Source organism: Dromaius novaehollandiae, chromosome 1 (assembly GCF_036370855.1).
Source record: "Dromaius novaehollandiae isolate bDroNov1 chromosome 1, bDroNov1.hap1, whole genome shotgun sequence".
In the NCBI taxonomy this organism is placed as follows: domain Eukaryota; kingdom Metazoa; phylum Chordata; class Aves; order Casuariiformes; family Dromaiidae; genus Dromaius; species Dromaius novaehollandiae.
In genome coordinates, this window is record NC_088098.1 from 707,588 (window position 1) to 734,457 (window position 26,870).

The 26,870-nt window shown below is 50.5% G+C and overlaps 1 protein-coding gene across 2 annotated transcripts in view; it reads left to right on the forward strand.

Annotated features, from left to right (window-relative positions):
* The window catches only part of SHANK3 (SH3 and multiple ankyrin repeat domains 3), a 368,629-nt gene that overhangs the window by 301,889 nt on the left and 39,870 nt on the right, over nt 1–26,870 (forward strand). Inside the window, exons 16-20 of one of the 2 annotated variants that reach the window (XM_064498806.1) lie at nt 7,465–7,600; nt 11,824–11,904; nt 15,338–15,361; nt 19,175–19,302; nt 20,331–20,436. In XM_064498806.1, the coding sequence (XP_064354876.1) occupies nt 7,465–7,600; nt 11,824–11,904; nt 15,338–15,361; nt 19,175–19,302; nt 20,331–20,436 (475 nt within the window). The remainder of the gene's footprint in view (nt 1–7,464; nt 7,601–11,823; nt 11,905–15,337; nt 15,362–19,174; nt 19,303–20,330; nt 20,437–26,870) is intronic. The other variant, XM_064498868.1, reaches the window with a different exon arrangement.

Here is a 26,870-nt window from a genome sequence, read left to right on the forward strand (position 1 = left end):
TTTCTGTCTTTCTTCAGAACTCAGTCTTCCCAATTTTCTGATAATGCTGTGCGTTTCGCTAAATTGCTCATTGGTTAATGTCGTTTGGGTGATGAAGTGCCCGGGATGGGACTGCAGCATGCTTGCTGAAGCTGCAAGGATATCGCCTTTGTCATCCTTTAACAATCACGTTACATTATCATAACTGTGGATATCGGTAACCGTTAACCAATTGCAAGGGCATAGAGAAAGCTGCTATTTATATCTTTTTCCCACAGTCTAACCTTAACTAGGAACATTTAGTTTGTCTCAGCAGTATTTGCACCATGCTGGAGATTGCTGAATGTAACATTGATCTCCACACAGGTGACATTTCCTTGGAGCAGAAGATTGCTCAAACGTTTTAGCGTAGCTAGTTGTGCTGAACCCAGATTCATATCTCAAGCAATTGTGGGGACTGAGACCACCACAAGAGCAGGCAATAGCTTTCAAGGAAGGTGGGTACAGGTTTTGTTATAGTCCGCAAAAGTCCCAGAGTACTTCTGGAGATGTGGCCTTTTTATTTTTCCTTAGTTTTATTCCTTCTTTGTCGTAGTGGTAAAGGTACCCGTCTCTCCTCCTGCTGACAAATAGTTACACCTAAGTGTGCAGACTTAGCCAGCCCGTTATCCTCATCAGCGGAGATAATCTGCTGAAAGAGGGAAGAGGCTTCCATGCATCTAGATTAAAAGAAAGCAAAAGAGATCACTGTTAGGAGTTGCTCTTGGGCAGCCTGCAGCAGTGCCGGGGGCACAAGGGGAGAGCTGGAGTGGAAGACCATGGTCGGCAGAACCCAATTTAGCAGTTCTGCACCTTATCTGAGTTATAAGCATTCAGGACATCGGCAAAATTAATATATAAAAGAACAGAGAAGTAACTAAATGGGGAAAGACAGGAAACATGGACAAATAAGAATATTCTCTTTTAAAATATATGGTGAATTCCATCTGGAGAAAAATAATTTGAACTCCAGATCTTCAGAATTTCAGGCAGGGAAGGAATCTGGAGCACAGCAACACTGAGGTCGTCTGCAAATAACCGTGAAATCTGCCAACTGATCTGTGCAGTTCTTCTTGCAGAGAGAGGGGTGTCAGAGTGCAGTTCTCTCTGACCAGCTTCTCTTAGATATTCCACACGTGGAGGGTTTAATGTTTAATGCAAAATCTGCTTATTTGACGTTATTTGATGTTGCACAGGATTTTGATTTGGCAGAGTGATACAGTAACATACTTAAATCGCAATGCAAGTATAAATTATGCTTAGCGGAATATAGCAGTTGCCGTATACAGCAGTTGCAGTAGACAGCTGAATCACGGTACAAATGTGATTCTCATTATCAGTCTCTGTAACATGTTCACCGTCATGATGCTGGATATCCCCAGTCTCTAGACAGGAATACATCGGTGTAAATCAGCTCAAGCCCGTTGCTGTCTATGAAGTTCTTTATGTTGCTCCTCATTTTTTATACATTGGGCTGATGGACACACACACTCTGCCCCACCCGTGCTGGTCTGGCTGACTCAGGAGGACATTTGCACTCTTTCCGTTAACGCGGGGATGCACAGTTACGCAGCTGGTTGATCCACTCAGCTGATGCAGTCAGTCGATTTACTCAGCTGATAGAGCCAGCTCACCCATTCAGCCCATACAGTCTTTTATCTAGAGCAAAGGCCACCTCCAGTTCCCTTTGCATTGAGATAAGTTCGGCTTTCTTTGCCTGCCCCTTCTGAGCCTTCTTCCGTCGTAGGTGTTCACTGGTTGGTCACAAAGAAGGATTAGTACTGTTACACTCGGCACTAAGAGTTCATCTGGAGGAACATCCCACCCTGGACACCTGTGTCCAAGGAAGATGAATTCAGGCAGGAACAGGAGCAGAGAAAAGCTACTGAGACGATCAGGGGAATGGGGACATTGTCTCCTATGACAGACTGCTAAAAGCTCATATCCTTATCAACTGCTGGGAGGGATCAGACAATGTACGAGGTGCCCAACTGGGTCAGACCGATGGTCCGTTAGCCCAGTTCCATGTCTCTGACACCAGTATTAGGAGATGCTATTTAAGGAGTGCGCATGTGCCTGGCCACTTTGGGTGGTCCATTCTCCTTGTAACCTCCAGCATCCAGAGTCATAATATTGGGGACACTAGCAGGAGTGACCCTGCTGAGTCCTTTTAATAGCTGTGTCTGGACCTGCTGTCCACGAGTGCATCTAATCTCTTTTTGAACCTGCCGGTACCGTCCGCCTGCACGGCCTCCCATGAGAGCAGGCTGCAGAAGTTCACGGCCTGCTGCATAAAGTACTTGCTTTTGTCTGTTTTAATTTGATCTGCCACTAGCAGTTCATCGAGTGCCCCCTCCTCCCAGTACTTGGCTGTGTCTCTCCCTGAGCCTTCTCCTCTCCACCCTGGAGACTCCCAGCCTTCTCGGTCTCTCCTCATAGGGCAGATGCTCCATGCCCACGATCGTGTTAGCTGTCCTTCTCTGGACCTTCTCTAGCTCCGTGGCTTCCTCCCTGAGATGCTGAGAGCAGACCTGCACACAGCACTGAAGGTGTGTGCATACAGGATCGACATACTCCCAAACGACATTGTCCACTTTGCTTTCCGTCTCCTCACTGCTGATATATTTTGTTGGCTTTTCTGACTGCTGCTGCACACTGGGCCCATGATTTTGAGAGCTGTCAGTACTGACTCCGAGACCTTTCTGGAGTTGTAACTGCCGGTTGCATGTTCAGCATCACATAGCGTTGTTCGGATGACTTTTCGCTAGAAACATGGATGCTCATTTGCCATGAACTCAGTCTGAGGAGTCCTCCAGGATTTCATCAGCACTGATACCTCATTTCGCTATTCAGAAGAGTTTATATCAACCACAGACTTTGACATGGTATCTTCAGATTCCTGTGTATGCTCTTTTATGCTTTGCAGCTGCTTTATGCATGGTTTGATTCTTGATCCGTTGCCTTCCTCCGGGCCATAATCATGATCTCTCACAGCTGGGCATCCTCACCAAGCAGTTGTGTCCAACTGTGAGCTAACCTATTTCTCCAACATGTTCTTCTCTTTGTATTTTGAAATTTTTGAGATGAGCCATTAGAGGAACTTTGCTCAGATGCGTGTTTAACCAAAAACTTCACAGTTGCAGAGTCTGGTAGTTCATCTTCTTGGGTATCACCAACGACCAGGTGTGAATCAGGACTTCATATTGTTAAGGAATATTTTCTTCTTTCCAGACGTCCCTGCACCGTACATGCAACTGTCTGACCAGTTTCCTCTGTGGTTAGCTTTGCCCTATATCATTCATTACTGACCTATTTTATTTTAGCCTCCTGACTGCTTTCTCACCTGCTTTTTGCAAGACATGGTTGTTGCTGGTCAGGCTGAGTTGCAGTTTCCTGATTTTTGAGCACCTGCTTGTTTTTATTCCATCTTCCACATATGGCTTGGCAAAATGTGACAGATACTTTGAGGCTGTCAGCTGGAAGACCTTTAGAGTGCTGTTCCCCCTGTTTTGGTCAGCAGCAGACATGTTATTTTTTCCCATAGGCCAAGTTGTTGTCACATTCCAGACCCCAATGATCAAGATTTTCTTTGCAGATTTGGTAACCTAACCCAGCTCTGGCACATTTCTGGCCAGTTTGGTTGTGGCTTTGGGCTGACATTCTTCTGGCCAAGGGTGTTGTCACAAGAGAGTCACAGTCAAGTCAGTTTTTCAGCTTCCCCAGGTAAGCCTGGCACTGAGAATCTCTGCAGTTACTACCGAAGGTCATATTTTTCCCCATCTTTCACAGCTGGTTCCTTAGCATGCTTAGTAAAGCTAATGTTGATCTCTTCTGCTGCTGCTTTTTCATGCTTTGGACAGTCAAGGAATGCCCAACAGCAGAATAAAATTGCCTAATGCAGTCTATGATTTGGTTTCTTACGGCTTTTTCTAGGAGTTATTCATGTATGGTCGCATTTGAGACATGCTGGGCAAAAAGCTCTCTAACCACATTAATACCTTTTCTTCATCCCAGATCTTACTAAGTTATAAACAATTGAAAATCAACATTTTCCATCTGTCACTTGAGCTGTCAGCACAAACTTCAACAGCCTGCCAAAATACTGATAGACTATGAATGCTGAGGTCCAAACCAAACCGCTTCTGCCAAGCAGTGCCAGCAGCTAGGGCTCCCTCGAGACCACACGCTCTGGCCTTTGCCACAAGTGCTGCAACAGGACGGAGAAGGGAGAGAAAGTCTCACCTTTTTAGCCCTCAGGATCAAAACTTCTCATTCTTGCTCCTGTCTGTATTCTAGTAACCTGAAAAATCCAAGCTGCTGCCCATTTGGGTGGACATGTTCGGATGATTAAAAATGAAACAGAAAGCATAGGCGTGTTCTATCAGTATTTCTGTTCTTTATTTGGAAAGGAGCAGGGTGATGTGCGTGTATCACATGCAGATGATGAAATACTTTCCAGTCCATTAGTAACTGAGGCTGTCGGTATCTTCCAGGTGGTAATTTTTTTATGTTTTTTTCATTTTTTTAATTTTATAATACTGGGGAAATGCCAAAAGACGGGCAGAGTGCTGATGTTCAGAAGGGGCAAGAAGGATGATCCAGTTAATTATAAACCTGTGAGGCTGGTATCAGTTGCTGGCAAAAAATGGACAAGCTGGTACTGTAGTCAGCTGATAAAGAATTAAAGGGTAGACCAGAAAGTCTCATAAAACGAAATTAATTTCATTCTTTCAGGTGACAGGTAACTGTTCAGATGTAACAGATTTTTGTAAGGCTGTTGTTTAGTGCTGTGTGACATTCCCGTTACAAAATTAGTGGTTAACAAAATCAGTGGAGCACATGTTAAATGGTTCACAAATTTGCTAAATGACAGCTCTTGACAAGTAATTGTCAATTAAGTGAGGAAGCATCACTTGCTAGCTCTTTCTAGATGGTCTGTCTAGGATTTAGTTCAAGACCTGAAACTATTTAGTATTTTCATAAATGTTCTGAAATTAACCTGAAATCACTGCTAATTAGATTTACAGATGACCTAAGGTCTAAAGTGTTTGGTAACGAGGGAGCGGAGCAGATCTGCAGAGTGAGCTGAACCACTTAGCAAGGCAAAGTGCATAAAACAGAATTGATACAGCCACACGTGGTTCTGCTTCTAGGGAAAAACACTGCGAGGCAAAGCCACAGGATGTGAGGCAGAAACCAGGAAAATGGTGACTCTGAAAATGACTGTAGGATTATGAATACTGTGAGTAGTCACCGAGTGCTGTGGCAGAAGTACAAATAAGATCCTAAGATGAAAGAAGCTAGACGAAGAAGTGGGATCAGTACTGGAATACTCCATGCAGCCCTGATGTCTGCTGTTTAAGTGTATTTTAAAAAATTAAAGAGCTTGCAAAGAATAACCACTGAAGTGTTTTGGGATCAGAAGAAAATACAAGATAACTGTGCTCCAGAATTCAGTCATTCAGTCAGGTTCATCCAAAAAGAAGATTAAGAAGTGATGTAACTAGAGTACACTGGTAATTTCATCACAATCAGATGTTCAAATCAGAGGCAAGTGTATGTTTTCATGAAAACTGAATGTGGGACATATTTGAGGTAAAACAATAATTTTAAAAGCATTGTATCTTAGAAAATGTTGATGTTCCATTTCAGAATTTAGTTCAATGCCTTTTTTCATTTTTATAGTTTTATGCTGTTTCCCAAGAAACAGCACTACTGCTTACAAATTGCAAATGTTATAATAACCTACATATTTTTAATTATTTAAACAACAGTTCAATCTATGCTGAATTAATATTAATTAAAGCACCTTAGATTTTATTTACTGTAAGACAAAACATCTCCAGCTGTATTTGAAACAAACAGGAAAAAAGCATTCTTGGACTATCAAAGTTTCCAACATCCTGGACACTCTGCGTTTTAGCCTGTTTGTACGATCACAGTGTATGTGCTCTATAATGCAGAGGATGATACTGTTAGTGAGGAGGGTGGGACTGTGCAGTAAAGAAGGGTATGACAAGAACTAGTGATAGAAAATCGATTTCTTGCTAGTTTAAAATAGGAAGACTTTTTTCAAGCAGTGGGAATTGCTGAAGATTTGGGATAAGCATTAGGGGAAAGGCTGAATTCTCCATCTCCTGCTATCTTGGAGTAGAGACTTGAAAACGTTTCTGTGGGGCTGGCGAGAGGCATAACTGAGTGAAATTCAGAAGCCTGTGGTGTGCAAGAGAGGTCAGAATGCTTCTGGTCTTTAAACTTAGGGTGACAAAATTAACGCTGCATGGACGACCTAAATCTTGTCATTACCTAACTTTTGAGTGCTTCACTTCTGGAGGCATGTGTTCTCGTAGCATAAACACTTATATTACCCATAGTAGTCACATTAGTAGTATTGCCCATAGATAATCATATTTCGTATTTGCCACCTTTAATTAGCTAATGTCTCCAGTAACAGCAGCCCTGGAATGTACAAGAGATGTAAAAAGTGAATGCCAAAGTGTGCAGGTCAGTCTTTTTTTTTACAATGTGGGTAACTAAGTCACAAAAATTGAAGCCAGTTTTTCCATCTGCGGACAGTCGAAACCGTGGCGTTCTCATCGCCGTCATACCTAAACCTCCGCTGCCGGCGTGAGGCTCCATTCCGTTAATGCACCGCGGCGAACCCTGTGTTCATCGCTGCTTGTTAAATGTCTGAGTAGTGAGACTTCATTTTTATTTATTTCTTATTTTCCTGTCTTAGTCTTACTACCTAGTGTGGTGTCACAACCAAGTGCTTTTTACCTAAGAAGCCGATGTATTATACCAGCACTAAAAGCAGTGACGTGAGCGAGCTTCCAGCGTGTCTTCTGCGGACTGCTGGAAAGACTTGATCGGCTTGCCGGCAACTAGAGGGGCTGTATTTTTGGGTTGCCCAGATAAGTTTCTCCACCTGTGAAATATGGATTGTTACTGCTGAAGTCAGGGCAGCTGAACTGGTCCCCATGAGAGGCCTGTACCCCCTCTCCTGTTCTGCGCTGATGCAGGTGCATTTCCAGTGTGTCTTGGGGGCCTGGGACGCAGCCCAGGACTTGCACATCCAGGAACCTTCCATACAACTGCCAAATACACAGCCAGAACTTGGAAATGCCCAATTTTTAGTGATCTGTCTTGACAGCCCAGTAGAAAGGTGGAAGCTCAGTTCTTGCTACCTGGCAGTAGCCCTGGTACGTGCTGGTTTCTACTGGCCTGTTGCAGCTCTCCCAGCTTCTTCAGAAGGTTGAGGTCACGAATAGGTGGGATCCCACAGGGATAGTTTAACCATGAAAATGTGCTATGACGGAGCATGAAAAGATTTGCGGAGATGCAAAATCATCTGGTTTGGGTCTTGTCGTCAGGCGGTATTGCTCTCTGCCTGTTTTCTGTGCCATAGGCGGTTCTTATACTGGTCTGTTTCTGTTTGTGTCCTAGGTGAATGGTGTGAACGTGGTGAAGGTGGGGCACAAGCAGGTGGTCTCATTGATCCGGCAAGGGGGGAATCACCTGGTGATGAAGGTTGTTTCCGTCAGCCGCAAGCCAGAATCAGAAGAAGTTGTTCGGAAAAAGGGTAGGTGTAGAGTTTCCTGGTATTCCGAATAGCGGGGTTTGCATGGCTGGAATGTAAGAAGACGTGCAGAAGCATGGGGGCCTGTCGGGATGAGTCTGCGCGGCGTACAAGATGTGTAGCGAGGACAGCTGACAAGGCCGCTGAGCGGTAGCTTCTGGGAGAGGAGGGCACGGTGTGCAGAGTACCTGCCCACGCCAGCCTGGCACTCACCGCCTAAAGTGGAGCCGCCCTTTGCTGAGGGCATGAAACTCCGGAGCGTGTAGCACTGAGGAACCGTGCTGAAACCAGGACGTGCGTCGTAGCAGGGACGTAACTAGGCAGTGATGCCGTCAGGACGGGCTTTAGGTGGGGAGGCTGAGTCAGAGCATTGCAGCTGCTGCTGGGGAAGCTGGGCACAGTCAAGGGCTGCCGGCCCAGCCTCCCGCCAAGGCTCCCGCAAGTCCCTTTCAGCACCAGGCCACAGGGCACCAAGAGCTCTGCTCTCACGCTGCTGGTGTTTGCTCTCAGTGAAGCCCGGAGCTGGCTCCTCCCAGGAGCGGAGTTGCTCCTGGCTCCTGCAGTCTAGGAGAGGACCCATACGGCCGGCAGGCAGTCTGTGCTGGGGGGCAGATGGGCTTCGGGGAGCAGAGGCCCCCTCTGCTTTGGGGGATGTCATGGTGGAGAGCTGCCCCGGCTGGGGGTGAGGGGCTGTCATGGGTGAAAATTGCTGTTTTGGGGGGTAAAGGGAGTCATGATAGAGAACTGCTCCTGCTGAGAGCCTGGGGGGTGTCACGGTGGAGAACTGCCCTTGCTGAGCTTGAGTAGTTGTCGTGGTGGAAGATTGCTGTTGTCGGGAGTAGGGGGGCATCACGATGGAGAGCTGCTCCTGCTGCAGCTACGGGGAATGTCCTGGTGGAGAGCTGCCCCTCTGGGGGTGAGGGGCTGCCGTGGTGGGAAACTGCTGCTGTCGGGAGAAGGGGGGCGTCACGGTGGCGAGCTGCTCCTGCCGCGTGTAGGGGGATGTCGTGGTGGAGAACTGCTCCTGCCGGCCTTGGGGGGTGCCAGGGCGGAAAACGGCTCCTCTCGAGGGAAGGGGGCAGTTACGATGGAGAATGCTCCTGCTGGGGGTCTTGGGGGGGGGTTATGGTGGAGGGCTGTCCCGCAGGGGTGCGGGGGGGTCGGGGTGGAGGGCTGTCCCGCAGGGGTGCGGGGGGGTTATGGTGGAGGGCTGTCCCGCAGGGGTGCAGGGGGGTCGGGGTGGAGGGCTGTCCCGCAGGGGTGCGGGGGGGTCAGGGTGGAGGGCTGTCCCGCAGGGGTGCGGGGGGGTCATTGTGGAGGGCTGTCCCGCAGGGGTGCGGGGGGGTCGGGGTGGAGGGCTGTCCCGCAGGGGTGCAGGGGGGGTTATGGTGGAGGGCTGTCCCGCAGGGGTGCGGGGGGGTTATGGTGGAGGGCTGTCCCGCAGGGGTGCAGGGGGGGTTATGGTGGAGGGCTGTCCCGCAGGGGTGCGGGGGGGTTATGGTGGAGGGCTGTCCCGCAGGGGTGCAGGGGGGGTTATGGTGGAGGGCTGTCCCGCAGGGGTGCAGGGGGGGTTATGGTGGAGGGCTGTCCCGCAGGGGTGCGGGGGGGTTATGGTGGAGGGCTGTCCCGCAGGGGTGCGGGGGGGTCGGGGTGGAGGGCTGTCCCGCAGGGGTGCGGGGGGGTCATTGTGGAGGGCTGTCCCGCAGGGGTGCGGGGGGGTCGGGGTGGAGGGCTGTCCCGCAGGGGTGCGGGGGGGTCGGGGTGGAGGGCTGTCCCGCAGGGGTGCGGGGGGGGTCGGGGTGGAGGGCTGTCCCGCAGGGGTGCGGGGGGGTCGGGGTGGAGGGCTGTCCCGCAGGGGTGCAGGGGGGGGTTCATTGTGGAGGGCTGTCCCTCAGGGGTGCAGGACGTACTGTGGTGGAAAACTGCCCCCGTGGGGGTGTGGGAGTGTCACGGAGGAGAGCAGCACCCGCGGAGGTTCGGGAGGTGTCACGGTGGAGAACTGGCCCCCTGAGAGTGTAGGGGTGTCGGGGTGGTGAATGATCCCAGGGGGACTCTGGGAGTGAGGAGTACTTCCCAGGGCGGGGGGGTTGGTGTTGTGGGGGGCGTCAGGGTCCCCCAGGCACATCTGGGGGCAGCCAGCTGTGGAGGGCAGGGTCATCTCCCAAGCACAGCTAGCTGTGCAGGCTAAGGGCGTACCCCGAGGGCAGCCAGCTATGCAGGGCGGGGGCACATCTGGGGGCAGCCAGCTGTGCAGGGTGAAGGCACATCCCAGGACTAGCTCTGTGCAGGGCAGGGGCACATCTGGGGGCAGCCAGCTGTGCAGGGTGAAGGCACATCCCAAGACTCGCTCTGTGCAGGGCAGGGGCACATCTGGGGGCAGCCAGCTGTGGAGGGTAAAGGCACATCCCAAGACTCGCTCTGTGCAGGGCAGGGGCACATCTGGGGGCAGCCAGCTGTGCAGGGTGAAGGCACATCCCAAGACTCGCTCTGTGCAGGGCAGGGGCACATCTGGGGGCAGCCAGCTGCAGATGATGGTGAGGGCAGGGACACATCTAGGGGCAGCGGCTGTGGTGGGCAAGGGGACATCCCAAGCGTACCCAGCTGTGCAGGGCAGGGCACATCTGGGGCAGCCGGCTGTGGAGGGTAAGGGGACATCCCAAGCGTACCCAGCTGTGCAGGGCAGGGCACATCTGGGGCAGCTGGCTGTGGAGGGTAAGGGGACATCCTGAGAGCAGCCAGCTGTGCAGGGCAGGGGCACATCTGGGGCAGCCGGCCGCGGCAGGAGGGGCGGCGGGGCAGGAGCGTCGTCCCGAGGAGCGTGGCCGGGAGCCAGGCGCTGAGCCATGGAGATGGAGGCGCTCCGAAAGCACCACGCGCGGAGAGGGGGAGGGAGACGGCGCTGCGTGCTGACACCAAGAGCTGCAATTATATTGTCGCTGCACAAGAGCAGGAGTCGTGGGAAAGGCTGAGGCTCGGGAATCGGTGCCGCGATCGCTGTGGGTGCCGCTCTCCGCTTCTCCCGGTGCTTTCAGCCCTCCGTGCCCCTGCGAGGAGCAGCCGCCCGTAGCTGGCCGCGGCGGAGCTCCTGCCTCTGGCTGCGGCCGCTTGGCCCCAGGACCTGGACGGCGGCTCTTCCCGCGCGGAGCAGAGCCCCGGGCGCCGAGCGGGCTGCCCCCGGCCGGGACCGCCGCCGCGGGGGCCGGGCCCCCCGAGCCCCCGAGCCTGGGCTCGCCTTTTCTGCCGCCGGTGATGGAGGCCCGTGCGGGACTGGCGCTTTCCGCCTGCATCCGCCCCTGCCGGGGTCTCTGATGCGGGCGGCTCCAGCACAAGCCGAGCGCTGGTTCCCTTGGCAACGCCGGAGCGTTGAATCCTGTATTGTTAGAGCCGCGCAGGCGAGGAGGAGGCACCCGAAGTGAAGAGGAAGAGCCTTCCACCCGTCCCCGCTCCCGCCAGCTCATGGCATGGATCGGCTCCGCGGCAGCACCGGCGGCGGGCCTGGCCAGGGAGCCCCCCCGGCCCCCCCTGCCCCGTAGCGCCGCTGCCCCGTGGCGCGGGGCTCGCTCTGCCGGCCATGCGTCCCGGCTGCCTGGCGCGGAGGCTTCCAGCTCCAGAGCTTCGCTAGGGCCCCGGGAGCCTCGTCCAGCCCTGGATACAGACTGAATCGAGAGAGACGAGGGTGGGTGGCTGTTTCACTGAGGGCTGCACTGCGCTGCGAGGCGGGAATGAGAGACTGAAGTCAGACCTCCTGGACTTGTTTCTCCCTCCTACCCTCCACCCATGGCATGTGCGGAGGGGAAGCAGCCATCAGAGCTGTTTGCTGAGTCCCACAGGCAGGCAGCCAGCTGCCTGGGACAGATTTAATTTGAGAAAGCGGCTTTCACAGCCGTAGCGTCTCCTGTAGCTGCGGGGGGGCATGAGCAGCGCAGGGGCATGATTTGGACTCTCGTTTGCTGAGGGCTGTGGGACCCTGGGCCGTGTGCACTTCCTTGTAGGAGCCGCCAGCCCTTCTGCGCCGGGGGCCTGCCCCATGCCCTGGGACCGAGCTACCGAGACGATGAAGAAGTTTGCTTCTACACGCAGCCTCAATAAGATCCTGCAGCAGTGCGACTCCTCATCCCGCGAGTACGAGGAGATCCAGGCTGTGGAGAAGAAGTGGCATCTACATCTGGCCACTCCTCGTAAGTTCCTGGACAAGAAATGCAAAATGCCGTCTCTCTTCCTTTCAGCTCCGCCGCCTCCCAAGAGAGCTCCCAGCACCACCCTGACTCTGCGTTCCAAGTCCATGACGGCTGAGCTGGAGGAACTCGGTAAGCCAGCAGCCCGGGGCACGTGCGTGCATGCAGCGGTGCATGGTGAGCATGCGTGGGCCGTGCTGAGAGCAAACAGCACCCTCAGCCTTCGTTTTCCTAAGGCGTGCATGAGTATGAGCTCAAGGTGATGTTCGTGCCTTCTGCGCTGAAGTTTCTGTCGTGCTTAGCCGTGCGGGGGGTGCAGGGGGCTGAGAGTCGCTGTCAGCAGTGCAGGCTCGGGGAGCAGATCATGGCAGAGTCAATCCACCTTTTCGTTGCCACCTCCTCGGAGAGGCAGACCGGGCAGGGGGGAGCTGGGTGCCTCTGTGTCTGCTTGCGGGAGGGCTGGTGTCCCCGTGCCTGCGTTCTCCCGGCGCCCTGCCCCTCTCGCAGCCCTATCAGCCCGTTGTTTTTATTTTCCTCTGCCTCTCGGCAGATACCACACGCTGCCAGATAAGCCGGCATCCCCCTGGACTCCCCCCCCGCCCCCCCTTACACACGCGTGCATATGCACACACACTCACGCGTTCTGCCGCCACTACAGAGCCTGCCCACATTTCCAGATGCTTTGGTATCCCAGCTCGCATCTACATGTTCCTGTCTTCTCCCAAAGCCTCTCCGCCCCCTCCCTCTGTCCTCGCTCTCAGATATCCCGGGAAGAAGCCCTCACTCTGCATATTCTAGCAACCTTGTCGAGCCCACACGCTTCCCAGGCTCTGGTCTCCCCGCAGAGCTCCTGGATGGCCTCGGACCTGCTCAGGGCCGTAGGGGTGGTGGTGTTCCCACCGCCTTCTTGCTGCGGGTTGTTTCTCGTGCGTAGAATTAATGCACATTTTGAAGCAGGCCGTGTCCTGTGCACTACCAAGGCCAGAGGGCAGCTGAGAAGGTGCCTCCGTGGAGGCGTAACGTGCCAGCTCGGCTGTGCGGTTCAGGGAGGCTGGTTGGCTAGGTGACCGCACGGTGGTCGTCTGAAGTTCTGGCACCAGAAGGTGCACGAGGGACCTCCTTGCCCTTTGTTTTTTGAGCACCCCGTTAGGACAGTCAAACTCTGGCTTGCAATTCTGGTGCATATGTATTTGGCTCTGCTGAGATGGGCTGCTTAGGGCTGACACGTGGCTGGAATCAGATATGCCAGAAGACTAGAATTAGAGCACTGGTAGAGCTAAAGAAGGAACCTTTCTCAGCACTGCCTACTGTCCTGGCTCTTGCTTGTGCTATTCGTATTTATATCTTTGCTGCGTGAAAACGTGGTAACGCGTACAGATGTGGTGGCTTGCCATGGCAGAAACGCTGTGTGTGGCAGAGTCCTGTCCTGCTCGAGAGACCACCTCAGAGACAGGAGTCGAGGCAGTTGACCCCACCACTCTCCTCCTTTTTAGGGCATTAAAATAAAGTCCGTGACCTTTCTCACTCCACTCTGCCCTGCTGGGCTGTGGCTTGACCCTTGCGCTCTTTGTTTTTAGTCAGTGTCTCTGTCACCCTAATACTTGCTTGTCCAGGCTTTGCAAGGTTCTCCTGAAAGAAGTAGACCTTGAGGTTTAAGGCTCATGCTCTCAAACACGGCTTGGAGAGAGAAATCTTAGTGCATCAAGTAATGTATTTTATGCTGAGTGCACTGCCCTGTTTTTCACCCTAGCCTGTGCCCCGCTTTTCCAGACCCTTTGTCAGTGAGCCTGAAGAAGTGCTGTGTTTGGTGGTAGCCATTAGGAGAGGATTTAGACTAGCCAGTTTCTTCTACTTTCTTCTTCTTCCCTTTGCGCAGATACTGCGCAGGCACCACAGTTCGTATTTTTACTCTCAGTTACTGGTACTGAAAACGGTTTCTAGTCAGCATGATAAATGTCTGCTTGCACTGATAGGCAGCATGTTGCTTTTCGTGAGAGCATTTTCCTTAGCTGCATGTGCCCATCTTTGCCGAATGCCAGGCCCGAGTGGAAGACTGGCACGCGTCACGTGCATGCCTTTGCAGAGACACACACAGACCTGGGCGCTTCGCCTGGCAAGAACTGCCCAAGTGTGCGGGTGGAGCAGGGGCCATCGCCACGGGACAGCCTGCGCCTCGGAAGCTGCAGCCTGCACGGGCGTGCGGGAGCGCTGCACAATTTGCATGTGTTTTGACAAGCACAGCTGTCGGGCGTGAGGGGGACGGGTGCAAACTCGTGGAGAGGGAAGTCACGAAAAGCGAAGGAATATCTCTGCCAGAGAATATATTAAAGATGAGTCCTCCAGGTCTCCCTAAGAATTTTGTATCTAGATTCTGCTTCCCGTCTATCTTGAGAGGGACTCGGGGCAAGCATCTGCCCCACATCTCCCAGGAGAGGGATTTAGACAGATTGCTCTGAGTCCCCGTGTTTTCCAGGAAGTTTTAGAGTAGTCTCTGCTTCATACCATGTGGAACAGGGAGTGTTTTATAGCCAGTCCCATCACGTATCTCCAGGGAGAGGGTGTAGGGAAAATGGAGGACTGTTCTTCCACTTTGTCTCTTCCTGGTTGATCCTTTCCTGCCTGTACTGCAAAGGAGGGTTTTAGTGCAGGTCGGCATCCCCGCAGCTCAGTGCTATGCAGATTTAGAGCTCAGTCTGCCTCCCATCTCCTTTTCTGAGGAGAAGATGGTATTAGTGAAAGGGCATTTCTACCTGCAACAGCGTAAAAGGGATTTTATTGGCTGGTCCCTGCCTCTTTCTCCCTGAAGAGAGGTGTCAGCCTGTCCCTCTCTGGCAGCTTGTAGTACATCTCTTGTGCCCAGGGTACTATCTTAACATTTCCTAGGCTGCATGTTGTACCAAGGCTCCTAGAAAAGCAGATTCCTAGTGAGCTGCTAATGAAGTACTCCTGTCCCCCAGTCCTGACTTCCGACCGGAGACTGTCGTTGGGAGACTTGTATGTGAGACTGCTGACTCTGCTCAGTGAGCAGGGAGGGATTGAAAGCTTTTTGAAGGATTTCTCCACAATTCAAGCATTAAATGCCATCCAGGCCTCTTCACGATCTTGCTTCCTTCTGGTATCACACCTTTCCTGATCATCGTTCTCTTTCGCTAGTCTGAGTGAAAAGGAGTGTTGGGGTCAGCGCAGATCTCGTTCCCACCGTGCAGTCGCAGGGCAGGGGGGAACCGGCCTGGCCTGTGTCAGGTCACGCCGGAGCACAGCACCAGAACACGCATTTGTGGTAGCAGAGCTAAGGAGGCTGCACATGGTGCTGCCCGGTCACATCTGAGAAGCAGGCCTGAGGCCAGGACCAAGCGCTGCCTGACCCTGAATCCGGAGAGCTGCACTGTGGGGAACTGCAGGGAGCGACGTGTCCTGCGCTCTGAGAGCCTGATCCTGCCGGCATGCTGGGAGGCAGGACAGAGTGGGGAAGAAGCAAAGAGGCAGATAGCGAGGATAAGGCTGGGAATGAAAGCAGGAACTGTGCATGCCATTCATGTTGTGTGTTTTGTTTCTTGATTCCAAGCCTCCATGCGGAGAAGAAAAGGGGGTGAGTGAAACTGCATATCCTGGGACTCATCCCTTCCATGTCAAACACCCAGAGAGCATCCCAGTCCTCCCCAGAGAAAGGTCATGATGCATCACAAGGAATTGGCCCCAGGTTCCCATCCCCTGGTTGTCATCAACAAGCTTAGTCTAAAGAAAGTCCTGAGTAATGGCAGAGGTGTGCAGGGCTGACCTCCGCTCCCAGTGCAGCAGCGGCAGGGAGCAGTCACCACGCACAGCTCTAGCAGAGGCCATCAAAGAGGCAAAACCCTGTGGGGTCACATCGTGCACAGACAGGGATTCTCGTTTGTCAGCCCAGGCACAGTGAATGTCAAGGTCTGATTTCCCCAGGATGTTACACTGCTTTGTGTTTGCTCCTCAGTGAATATATACCTTGTACAGGAATGTTTTATGGGATCTTAAAGTACAGTCTCCTTCAGCCCCTGGATCAAGACTGGAATTCAGTCAGATGAAGTAGCAGCCACACGCTCTGCCGTGTTCAGAAACGCAAGTGCTGCCTCTGCTTCTGCCTTTGTGCAGGATGTCCTGCTTCTCCCAGCAGTCCCGCGCTGAGGAATAACCTGAGGACATCCTGCTCTTCGGTCAGGGTTTGATGGCAGTTCCGAGGGCGTACCTGGGTACCCGGGAGGAGAGCCGGTTTGACTACCAGTTGTCCTGGCTCCGGGTGGAGAGGGCCATCCGCTATGAAGGCCCCGTTAGCAGTGCCCAAGCTAGCGGGGGTAAAGCTGGATCGAGTATGACTGTGTATACGACAACTGCACCACGCAGGGACAGTGACTAAGGGACACTACAAAGACAGGATGTACTTGCCAGAGCTGAGAGCCACTAATGGAAAATCCTGAGTAGAACAGGAAGGCTCGTCCCATCCCAACACACTGCACTGCATTTCTCTAACGTGAACACAGGGTGGAGGGGAGGGAGCCTGGAGCTGTTACCCCAGTTCTCATCTTTCCAGAAACAAAACTCTATTTCTGCCTGAGGAAATAGGAGGGACTAACTCTTTCACCCTAAGGATGATAAAGTAGTGAAGAAGCCCAGCAGGGCTTACAAACAGAAGGTCTCTGAACGACCTCTCAGACACAGGGGTAGAGCAGAAGCCATCTGCATCAGAGGGATCAGTAGGAGATCACTAGGGATGTCTTGACATTGAAGGTGGCTGTCGGCAGGTGCGTGGTGGAGAGCTCTTGTGGCTTTGGACAGCCAGAACTAGGATGGAGCATCCTTGGAGAGCCCTGGTTTTCAGGGCACATCCAGCACTGCCTCGTCTCCCACCGCCGGCAGTGTGAAGGGACACAGGATACACTCGAGTGCTTTTCTGCCTCCTGCAAAGGCACGACAGGCTCAAAGTGCAGTTAGTGACGATTTGTTTCCCTGCACTTTAGTGGTGCTAGGAGATTGCAGGTCGAATAAAACCAGAGGCCGAAGTAGAGTGAGAGGGCTAAGACGTTACTGTTATTTCTCTCACAACACAGGGGTCCCGAAACGGAACGTAACTACAGCGCTGCCCAGGGCAACTTTCAGAGACACCCGGGAGGCACATTTCCAGTAAATGCTCTTTTCTAAAAATCAGCCTATGGCCAGTCCTCTTTTGAGGTCTTGCTGTTATAGGCTCACAGGCTTGTTTAGCTGTGTTTAGCAATAAGGACTGAGCCAGCTCCCATTTGTGCAAGCTGAACGATCCTGAGCCTGGTGTGGTAACTGCACCGTGCAAGTCCCACCTAGCAGTGAGGACAAATTGTGAAATCTCCCGGAGAAAAGGTGGTGCATGACCACATCAGGAGGTCTGCTATGAAGGCCTGAAGGTTTCTGTGCCAAGAAAATTCAGGAGCTGACCTGAGCTGTTTCCTTGGAATATGCACAGGTCCCTAGTCTCACCATGGTGTTGGCTCCAGAGGTCGTGTGCAGTCCCCTTGGGAAAGACCATTTGCCAGATGTTGCTTGCACTGGGCTCACTCCTCCTCAGACTGGACTTCTGAAGTGTTTTGAAATGTTTGGGGCTTGGTTTTAATTTTTATGACTCAGAAATGCTGTCTCACAAATACTGAGCAGACGGCTCCTGTGACCAGAATGCACACAGGTGCAGAAGCTGGCCAGTGAGTTACATCAGGCCCCAGCAGGGTTTTGTAGGGTTACAGATGTGATGCTCATAGCTCTGCAGGTCACTTGGGTCACTAGGATCAGCAGTTCACCACACCACACTGGTGACGTTTCACAGTCCCAAGTTCAACAGCCAGGCTGGATGGAGACCAGACATTCACACGCCTCCACCTGAACTCAGGCAGAGCTTTTCACCTTCCAGGACTAACACTGCACGTGGTTCCCACAGCAGCAGGGGCAGCCATGCCCGAACAGACCCTACATAAGCTGAGCACCAGCCCGGCAGGCTCTGTTAGCTTGGCTCTGTGCTGGACCCTGTCTAGCTCCGTGCCGAGGGAGCTCGGGAAGGGTCAGTGGTTGTGGTAGCCAGTGTCTCAGTACTGCGCTTTCCAGCGTCCTGAGTTTCAGGAGGATTTACCACCCCAGACAGAAAATCCCCATAGCAGCCAGCAGCTCTGTCCAAGCGAGCAAGCCCTCCGGGCAGTGAGCGGTATGAAAGAAATGCAGAACAGGGTTGCTCTGCAGGTATTAGGGAGCAGCGAGAGCCAGCTGCTCTTGAAGGACAGGGAGCCAGGACCAAGCATGAGAAGGCCAACAGGCAAGGGGCTGCACCGGCCCCACAGTGTCTGTGCAAGTGGGGCAGGGCAGACCTGGGTGGTAGTCAAGTTCAACAGGAGTCGAGATCATCAAGCGAGTTTGTAGTGATGGGGAAGGTCCGAGGTCAGCCGTGAAGTGGGTCAGGATATGGTCTGGGGAGGGTGATGAGGGTCAGGCACAGCCCGGTGACTGCCAGGCAGGTCCACAGTGACAAGGCAAGGCCAAGGTCAAAGCAGGAAGCTGATGCAGGGGTTGGGGCCCGATCAGCGGGTCGGTGGCCAGGCACAGGCACGGCTGTGATAGCACTGCAGACAGGTACTCCTGGGCCCTTGGGTAGGGCGTGTGCTTGGAGGCCCCAGGGGAGTCTGGTCAGGGCCATTAAGGCCTATTAGTGCCCTCAGGGAGGAAACATCCCAGTTTGCTACTGGCTGCTGCTGGACCCTGACCGACTCCCATAGAGTTGCTCGAGCAGTTCTCTTCTGTGATGTTCTACATAGCTTATGTTCCCTGTGACATCTGGGTTTTCCCGTTATCTGGAGTTGCTCTGCCCCCCTCCCCCCATTAACCCAGTTAGGGGACATTCGATCTCAATCTGAATAGCAAAAATATATATATATGGGCAAAAGTTTGCTCTTTTAAGCTAAACAAATAGGCTGCCTCAAAACCCTGCAGCTGGAAGCAAACTCCCAAACTTGAGTGTTGGCAAGTCAGTACTCAGACATTAGCTAAAACGGTAAAAGTTCCCTCAGCTGCACAGATGCAGCAGGGATGGGAGAGCGCAGCAGTGCAGCACTGTTTGTGCTGTGCTGTGCTCACAGCTGGAGTCCCCTCGTCTGTGCGAGGTCGGTGCTTGGTTTCTCGTAGTGGACGGGTGGGCTGTTCTATGAGTGCTTAAGAAATCTTTGTTTGCAGGGCTGGTTGGGGAGGAGAAGACTGAATGGCAGCTTTCTCAAATTCCGTTTTCGACAGGCCTATGAACCATTCTCCAAAAGTGGAAATTTGCTCTCTACTTAACCACACAAATGAGGATGGGCTTGTCCTAGGGGATCTGCCGTGGTACAATGGCCCTTGCTAACCGGTTTGCTTTTGTTTGGATTTTCAGAGAAACTGGATGAGATTTTGGCAGCAGCTGAGCCCTCGCTGAGAGCAGACATTGTCGAAGCAGATTCTAGGGCAGCCACTGTGAAGCAGCGACCAACAAGCCGGCGCATCACGCCAGCAGAAATCAGTGTGAGACAGGAGGGCTTGTGGTGGGAGAGGGAAGGGACTGGTGCAAGGGCACAAAGTACTGGGTCGTGTGCTGAATGCAGGCAGCAAAAGACTTGGATTAGGAAGTGGTTTCACGAGGTGGAGTGGAAAACAGAGTCTGGGTGAAGGTAGAGATGCAGGGAGAGCAGGGGCCCAGACAGGTGGTGGAGGAGCTGACCCAGGCCTTTGGGCACTTTCTCGCAAATATGAGGTTGAGGACAGGAAGGATATAAGAATATATTTGAAAAAGGGTGGAGAGCTTAGTCGGAGAGCGTAGTCTGGCTGAGATTTTCAGGATGTGAACCTGGATATTAGGCGGCATCATAAAAGAGAAAAATGTCGTCTGCGAAGGGAAACAGGGATGGAGTAGGAGTGAGGACGCAAGCTCCAGGTTAGTCTGAATTCTGAAAGCACGCTGCAGGCAGTGGGAGGCAGCTTCTGGAACAGGAGATAAAATGGAACAAGATGATTCTGAGCAGGGATTGGCCTGTCTGAAACCTTTGCGCACAAGGAAGGCTGCTGTGTCTGGATTCACTGCCATCAGTCCTTGATGGAGCAGTCTGAAATCCAGAGAGGTCCTATGTATTAGCACACCATGGTGACAAAGTGCTCAGGAACCAGCAAGGGGAAGGAAGCAGGCAAGCAGGAGAGGAGGAGGAAGGGTTTATCCTTTAAAGGGCTAATGTCACAAATTCTGAAGACATTCTGGATGGAGAAGCATTGAAGAAAGATTTTTAAAGGTAGGAGTGAGGAACGGGATTATGGTAAACTGTGGAGTCAGTACTCGTTCCCAGGGAAGGCTTCCTTCCCTCTGTTAGGTTGTCTAAGAGCCTGCTTCCAGGTGCTGCACTACAGGGACAGGGTCTGATGTACAAACTAACTTGGTGCTATAGCCCCAGCTTCATCCAGAGTTAGAAGAATCAGAGGGACTAAGATGAAGTATTGTTTCCTTTCAGCTCATTCTCACAGATGTCAAGAATGAAAATTTCCTTTTTTTTTTCCTTTCACAGTCACTCTTCGAACGCCAGGGTATGGCAGCACATTCAGGGGTCCTTTCAGGAGCTGAGAAACCCCATGTTTCACTGCGCAAAGGAATTCCACGAACAAAATCTGTAGGTAAGACAAACTGGGGGGAAATCAATTCCTAAAGAGGAAGGGTAGTCTTCATGAAGCGTTCATGCCAGCACCTGAGCCTGCAGAAAAGACTCAGCCTCCTTAGCTATCTTATAACTGAAATCTGTTAAGAATGGATGTGTAATGTGATTTCTATATGAAAGCTGCATGTGTCCTGAAAAACCTGATCTAACATTGACATTAGGTCTGCTTTGAGCAGAAGGTTGGACTAGAGACCTGCAGAGGTCCCTTTTTCTGTGATTCTGTTTGTGGCACTGCCAGGGGTAGGGAAATTTCTCCCACTCTCCATGCTTGCAAACTGAGATCAATGGATGATTTTCTGTCTGCCTGTGTTGCAGTTGGGCTGGGAGCACAGTGTGCTAAATACATGGGTGGTTGAGCTTAAGACCATGAGCTGTAACAGATTGAGCCGCTGGAGCAGGTAACAACTGACATTTTCTAAGAACAAACAAGATAGGGGCTTGTAGCAAACACTCATCTGCAGACTGTGTGAGGACCTTTAGACCCTGTCCCCAAAGACTTACCATACAACTACAACCAAAAATATGCTTGAGGAGGAAGATTTGAGGAGGGAACAGTGAACAAGGGGTGGTGGCACAGTGACAGTATGTTGGTCTCATTTAGTTTTCTTGATTTTCTGTATCAGTGGGTTTTAGCCAGAGGTTCACAGGCCACTGGTGGTCCATGAGGCCGTGGTGAGCAGTCCTCAGATGTCACTGGGGCATTCACTTACATGGTCCCACTGGGAGACAGACCCTTCCCCTCGCTGCAGCACCACAGCCTCACGTTAAGCCTTGCTGAGGTGTGCGTCGCATAGAAGAGCTTGGGAGTCACTGCTCTGCATAAGTATGTATATATTTGATTCATTTTTATGGCAAAGCCCTAGTGTTAGCAATGTCTGAGGGCTATGTAGGTTTGAGCTGGGGAGAGTAAGTTATTATTTAAGTAGAGAAGCCCCTAGAGAGGGGGAAAGCCCCTAGAGAAGGGGCAGGAAGAAAAGTGGCAGAAAAGAAAGTTGTGTGTTGTATGATTAAGTGTTGATTTTAACTAACCCTGAGGCATAATTTGATAGTGACGGTAATGCCAAAACAGATTGTGTGTTTAGCACAAAAAGAAAGTAAACTTCTGCTTAGAGCCACATCTGAGAGCAGCATAATCCCAGCAAGAATATAAAAAAATAAGCTGAAAAAGGCAAGTGTTAGTATTCAGAATGCACTTTTTGATGCACAGAATTACTGTGCATACATCCCTCATATTCGCGTTTGTATGAGATCAGCTGCTGCCTGTAGTCCCATGTGAGCTTGGGCCAAGAGTAGTAGAAAGCTAGAGATAATCAAATACGTGTATGATTAGCTTGAAAAACAAACTAAGAGATAATCTTAAAAAAAAGGGAGTGGGCGTTTAATGGACTGCCCTAGTGTGTACTTACATACCGTATTGATAATGCTTCTGTCATACTTTGAAATATACAGGCATAAAATCCATGTAACTCTGAAAAGCTGAAATAAAAGCTCAACTTGGACAGATGATAAGATGCAATATTGGAAGCAAATATGGGCATTAATTTGTTGGTCATATGTTGCAATACTGTTAATGTACATGGTTGAAAGGCAGAAGATCTGACTGCCTCGTTACCTGGGATCACCACAGCACTGACGCACACACTTATGTCTGCCTAGAGTAAAAGTAACAAGTGGATTTTCTCGTTAGGGTAAAAATTATCAGTAGTACAGGGAGGATGGGATTCATCTCATCCAGCGTTATATGTCATCACTGCAGAAATCTCCATCTGAGCAAGGTGCTCAGTATCCCTCTATAGTGAACACAGAGAAATGGACACTTCCAACACATGATTTACCTGATGTGTTTTAGACTCAGTCTTAGGAAGAGATGAATCCTGCACGAGTGCCCATTGACTGTAGGGAGTATCTAATGACTGCTGAGGTACTAGACAAGCAACCGGGGCGTTGATATCTAAAGTGATATCTAAAGTACCTACTAAATCCCAGATGTTTATTTCATCTGTGAGATAAGATATCATATTTGTGAAAATGTTTTTAAGCAGAAATTACTCAAGGTATAATCAAGCCACAAACAGCTGGAAGTCGTATTAAAGGGGAGCTATTGAATGAACTAGCATCTAAACTCAACAAGAGATCATAAAACTGCAGAAGTGTGCATTAAATATGAAATACTTGCCTGTAAGAAGCTCCCTTTTTGCCTGTGAAAGCAGAGTCGGTGACTCTGGAAGTCCTTCCAAACCTCTGCTGGGCATTCTTTGCACAGGTGCACTTTCAGGGATAGCTGTACGTAGAGAGCTGTGAGAGGAGGGATTGGAAGCCTGTAGGGTTTGTACAATGCAGTTCTGCCTCTTTCATGAGCATGGAACATGATTTCCCTGGGATGTCGGCACCTAAGACACTGGGACCCTGATCATTGCACTGGATTCCCAGCCGTTACAGGTGTGCACCTGCCATTCAGCAAGGGGATTAGAAACACAACATTTAACCTGGGTCAAGCAAGATTAAAAGCAGACCTGGAGATTCCCTGTGCTGAGCAAGAATGGTTGCAGCTGTCACAAATAGAGCATCTAAACATGACCCTACAATAAATACAAGGAACAAGAAAGAATCAGAAGTAACTGTTAATTACGCCCAGCCCCAGAGTGGCCCCCATCTGTTTGAACTGAACGAGAACAATTCCTGTTGAGCAGGGGACAGCAGCTTCTTTTCTCAATTTTCCTTTACAATGCGCACCAGAAGCAGTGCAGCTTAGCAACCGGATAATTTGTTTGGAATTCCAGATAAGCTAAAATAGAAAATAGCCAAGGAGTAGAAATTGGGTTGCAGTTGACTTGTTTTAGTAGTCCTTGAGCTGTCATTTTACACCCACCATGACAGGCTCATACAGTTGACTTCATCATAAAAACCACTACTAACAGCAAAGAACTTGATGAAAAATAAGCAGGGGTTGGTTGTTTTGGTTTGATTTTTTTTTTGGTGAAGAAATGCACTGAATTATTTGAATATTGCAGCATCCCCCACAAGTACAGCTGATTAAGAGTCCCAGGGACTCATGGCAAAGAGGTCAAAGCATTTCGTGTTTACATCTAGAAATTTCCTGAGAAAAGGTAATTAACCCTTGATTTGTTACAAAGAAAGTAGACCAGAAGAAATAGAGTGACAAAAATTTGAAGAAAAGAAATTTATTGCAGTGTGGAGCCTGATAGGAGAGAGAATTTCTGTCAGACTTCCAAGATAACTACCATGCCATCTGTTCCAGCATCAGATGTTAAAAACACTTGAAAGTCTGCAGAATGGTCCTGGTACCTGCTGAATCCCTCCCCTGAGCATCAGAATGATGTAGATAGTGTTTTTGCAAGGACAGAAATAGTTCATGTCCCCTCGTCAGTTAAAAACACCAGGGGCTGCAGAAACTGGCTATAGGTGGCAGATGTGCCTTGTTGACTAGCACGTTGCTGCTGAGGAAAGAAGGGGTGACTTGGTGCTCGGAAGGATGCCGAGCGCGCCAGGCGCCCCTGCTCTGCCTGCCAGCTCGGGAGCGGGGGGAGCGCGCGTCCTCCTTCGGCTGCCCTGGCGCGAGGCAGCTGGTGCAGGAGGAGCAGGCTTTACCAGCAGCGTTGGTGCCCCTCGTTTGGCCTCCTCCTTTCAGGACTGTCCTTCCCTGCACAGATACGGGATGAGCTCCCAGTGCCTTCCCCTTTTCTAAGCAGGTTTTCAGGCTCTCAGGAGTCGCGATTTAAACTTTGTGCAGCATCGACCAGCACGGTGTCTGTTATTTTCACTTCTCTTTGAAGTGCTGTTGACTTTCCTTGTCCTCCTGCTGTCAGTGTGCCATTGAACCGGTGTCAGCCTGACGAACCCGGGAACTGTGATGCCCCCCCACTTTCCGCTGCTGAAAATGGGCAGAGCACTGGCACTTGGCACCTTAACGCTCCGAGCTGTAAACCAGGAGAGCTCGGGGCAGCTTTGTGACTTGCTCAGCCGTCCCTGCGTGGGGAAGGCAAGGTTGGAACCTCATTAGCCATCCCAAATTAATGCACAAAGTTATAGTCTCGCAGGGGTTTAGGCTGTTATGGCAACAGTCACGAAGGCATTATGGAGAGGTTTTTCTGTTTGCTTTAGAAATTAAAAATGCATTGAGCATGTTGTAAAATGTGGCAAGGGGGTTACCGTGAGGCTTGTGGTAGTGCCAAGTCGTATTTGGGGCACGCGCACAGGAGCACGATTCTCGTTTGAGACCGATTAATCTGGGGTGTTCAAAGGCAGTATTCTTCACCGGTCCCTGCTGGTCACTGGAGAGCTGTCCTTTTCGACTCAAGCGCTTTATTCCTGCACACCCAGCCTCTGTAGTTCATGGGCGATCCTGGTGATGTCTTGCTGCTCCTTAGAGGAAGCATATGTACACCACTACTGTGGAGATACTGAATATGCTGTTTGAAGATAGCTGTAACAAAACCTCAGGTGCAGTTAGCAAAAAGTCACAGTTGTTTATTTCTCGTTGACATTTAATCTTCCAGTTACGAACGTGGAAGATGAACTATCTGAGCCAGGCAAAAAGGAAGGTCGCTGGCAGCGCAGAGTGCCATGCCATTTGTGATAGACGAGTATTTTCTTTTCGCGGTGATCAGCCTCACCTCCACCATCCATCACGAGGACTTGGAATAGCTTTCAAAATTTTGTGTTCACCTGGCAGAAGGTTGGTTTGTGGTATAGGGACAAGGTCTGGAGGAGGCAGGAGCACCCAGTCCCTAGCAGTGAAGTGTGCCTGGAGGCAGAGAGCTCGGAAGTCGCGTGTGTTCCTGTGACCCGGGGAGAATCTCAGGTGGCATGTTGGTATTTGCTGGGTTGAGATCTGACAGAACAGACTGTCTAGTTCAGGAGTTAAAAACTTACAGGAACTTTCCCCGCTGTTGTGCTGCGTGTTGGTGAGACTCTGACTTACACTTACCATGGGGAAACATTTCTTCTCAGTTGATACCCTGTTTTATCAGTGCTCAAATTAGTAGAGAGCTGCTCTGCTATTTTTGGGGTACCTTTGAGTCTCGTGGAAGGTTCCAAATGCTGCAAGCGTTGGCCAGATGCCTTGTCATACAGACTGCCGTTCCCCTGGGCTGTGATTTCCCCATTAACCTGAAACAGCATTTAGCAACAGGCAAATTTAAGATAAAAGTAAAAAAAGAACATATTTACTACAAATAGTTAACTGTTAACATTTCAGTCGGTAGGAATGCAGATAGAAAAAAGAAAGCCATGCTTTTAGCTACCAGTATTTTAAATAAACTCTAATAGAATCGCTCTCTATCCATTTCATCAGGTTAAAAACAGCTAGGCTGCTTTCACAAATCCTGGCTGGCACCTAACCTTTTATCAAGACCCTTGTCTTCAGCATTGCTTTCACTGAAGGGATTTCTGGATGGCCGTATGCTTGTTATCTCTGTAGGGGTTATGCAGAGTCCACCTTTTCTCCAAGGGCTAAATGGCACTCATAAATTCAATGCTTAATCAAGACATCAGGTTTTAAGCCAGCTCCCAAGAGATTATTGGTTGCCCTTGTTTTAACTTCAGAGACACTCTGAGCAGAACCGTATCCTGTGTAGACAGTAAATAAAACTCAATAATGATTAGCCCCATGCTTAACTATAAACAGGTGATTCTCCATGTTAGGGGAGAGTTTTTGTCTGACCTGTGTGATCACATTTAAACATCATTGAGTGGTTTCTTTACACACCAAAGACTATTTTGCAAAATGTAAGTAGGTGATTTGGTGATTACAATTCAAACAACATTAAATATATTACAATTCAAGCAACATTAAATATAGATAGAATAATGCTTGTACTTTATTAATAATTCTTGATCAAGATAAAACACATTGGAGTCCAGATAGTATGGGATGATACTGACCGTAGAGTGAATATCCCGTAAGTCAGGTTTTAGAGAGATAGCTGGAATTTACCCAGTACGACTGTATTTACAATATACTATATACATATAGGTGGGAAGCATTAAAAAAAAAGATTGATTTACTTCCTTACTTTGCTATTACAATAGGAAGGGTAGTGAAAGATTAAACTAAAGAACATAATAACGCAGCGATGCAATTCAAAGAAAGCCTTGTAAAAGGCCTTTACAAACCAGCCTGGTATCAAATTAAACTGATAGAGGGAGGTTCAAAAGGAAGAAGAGGAGGTAATTCAGTACATAGTGCCGGTAAGCTGCAGAGCCCTTTGCTGCAGGGTATTGTGGATGCTAGCAATTTGCATGAGTTCAAAGACCGCTGGACAAATGTGTAGAAGAAAAAAGTCCACCAAGGGTTAAATACAAAGGCACTCTGACTCGGGCAGTTCTTGATCAGCAAATTGATGGTAGCTGGCAGAGTATTTGGAAGGGGCA